The 2,082-nt window shown below is 28.5% G+C and overlaps 1 protein-coding gene across 2 annotated transcripts in view; it reads left to right on the top strand.

Moving 5' to 3' along the window:
• Positions 1-918, top strand: part of LOC123005492 — an 11,067-nt gene extending 10,149 nt beyond the window's left edge. For both annotated transcript variants that reach the window (XM_044399277.1, XM_044399276.1), the window contains exons 5-6: positions 294-526; positions 575-918. In XM_044399277.1, the coding sequence (XP_044255212.1) occupies positions 294-526; positions 575-694 (353 nt within the window). In that variant the 3' untranslated portion in view covers positions 695-918. The remainder of the gene's footprint in view (positions 1-293; positions 527-574) is intronic.
• Positions 919-2,082: the final 1,164 nt, after the last annotated feature.

Here is a 2,082-nt window from a genome sequence, read left to right as displayed (position 1 = left end):
TTGTTTTCTCTTTAAAATATTTTGTAATCGGATCATTTTTCATAAACTGTCCAATTTTTAACTTGAACTGAAATTTTTAATCGGAAATTAGTGATTTTAAGAAAATATGCATCAAGTTGCCAAAATATGCAAAATATGCATTTTTTATTTGGCTTATTTTAATCAAAAAACATTAGATATGCATAGAAAACTTACAATTTTGTTAATATACTTCTTAATAACAAATATGCATTTTGCATATAATCCGAGCCTTATTGATGAGGGCCAATTTAAATTCAAACTATTTTTTTTAGGGGACGAGTTTTTCATTTGCGATTTTAAAGCTCATGCAATTGTGGTGATTGACCCCGATGGGAATTTTCTCCGCAAATTTGGCAATCAACACACGATCATGTTTCCAAATGGCATTGATATTTCCTATTCTGGGGACGTGATAGTCGGTGATTCCCACGGAAATTACTTCCATGTTGTGATTTACTCGGACCGAGGCGATTTCATTGCCGAATATCGATGTCCTTTTGTCAAAGTCAGTGTTTTTTATTTTATTAATTTATGTTTGATTTTGTGGTTTTAGGTTTCTCGCTGTTGTGGGTTAAAAATCACAGCTGAAGGACGTTTAGTAACGGTTGATAAAAATTATCATCATGTTATTGTTTTCGAAAGGTTGTTGGTACCCACAGGATCATTTTCGTGAGATATTTTTATATTATTCATGTATTCATATATTACCTCTTTGTTTGTTGTTCATTTAGGTTTTAATGACGTTTTTTCCAAAAAAAGTTGATATTTAATCGTAGGATAAGTTTGTCTATATTGTTTACAGTTTGTTTCTATTACATATAATTTTTTAGTTATAGGTTTAGTTATGTTACTCTTGTTCGTTCGTTCGTTCTAATAAATTGTTTTTTGCGTTCTTAATCTTGGAATAGTTATGTTGGTAGAAATGGTTGAAAAAAATGGCCTTTTATTTATTCGTTGATCAGTGTTGAGTAAATTTCATGAACGTATGTCGTGAATAGTAACATCAACACTTGTTAAATGTCTAATTTACCAATTTTTGAACACCTCTTTAAAACAATTAAAATTCAGTTCAGTATTAAGAGTTTTATACAGTGTTTTATCTACAATGTGTTGTACATCAAATGTTTTCGAAGTTTTGACATCTGATTAAACAACAAGATATTTTTCTTTACACGTGTTGTGAAAATTCCATGGACGTAAATAATACTGAAAAGAGTTAAAATTCATGATTGAGGTTTTAATATTTCATTAAATAACCTAGGTGTTCGAGATGAACGTTTACAAAATTTTCCGTTACACGTATCACTACTTGTGAAAATTTTTTAAGAACGTATGTCGTGAATAGTAACATCAACACCTGTCATTTATCTGTCAAATCGACCAATTTTTGAACATTTTTCTAGTGTTAAATAATGTCTAAAAACAACTAACATTCAGCACTGAGAACATTTTACAATGTGTTATCTACGTAGTTTGTCTGATATTTCATTAAACAATAATTTTGGTATATCAAATTTATGTCAGTTCAAAAACTGTCAATGTAAATCAGGCTTTATTGTCATTATGATTGACGTTTAAAACTAAAATTAGAAATTTTTCCGAAACCATAATGCCAGCAATACGTGTTTTTATATTAGTTCAAGAAATTATTGTTATTTATTTTTTCTCTAGTAGTAGAAAAAGTCAAAAAAGGTTTGTCAAAAGTACGGTTGAAAAAATTCAGTTAAAATGGCAAAATGAATGAAAGGTATAAAATTGATGTAATCTACCTTTTTATCAAGTGTCTTCTTTGTCATAATATTTTATCTGTAACAATCTATGAAAAACAGTGATAAAATGACGTTTATTTTACTGTCATAATGACTTTTATTTTACTGTCATAATGACGTTTATTTTACTGTCATAATGACGGTTAGTTTACTGTCATAATGACGTTTATTTTACTGTCATAATGACAGTTAGTCTTCTGTCATAATGACGTTTATTTTACTGTCATAATGACGTTTATTTTACTGTCATAATGACGTTTATTTTACTGTCATAATGACGTTTATTTTACTG

The sequence above is a fragment of the Tribolium madens genome, unplaced genomic scaffold (genome assembly GCF_015345945.1).
Source record: "Tribolium madens isolate multiple individuals breed KSU strain unplaced genomic scaffold, Tmad_KSU_1.1 Scaffold_20;HRSCAF=117;Tcas5.2_LG4, whole genome shotgun sequence".
NCBI lineage: Eukaryota > Metazoa > Arthropoda > Insecta > Coleoptera > Tenebrionidae > Tribolium > Tribolium madens.
The sequence above is the reverse complement of the archived record's forward strand: the minus strand, read 5'-3'. Positions and strand labels throughout refer to the sequence as shown.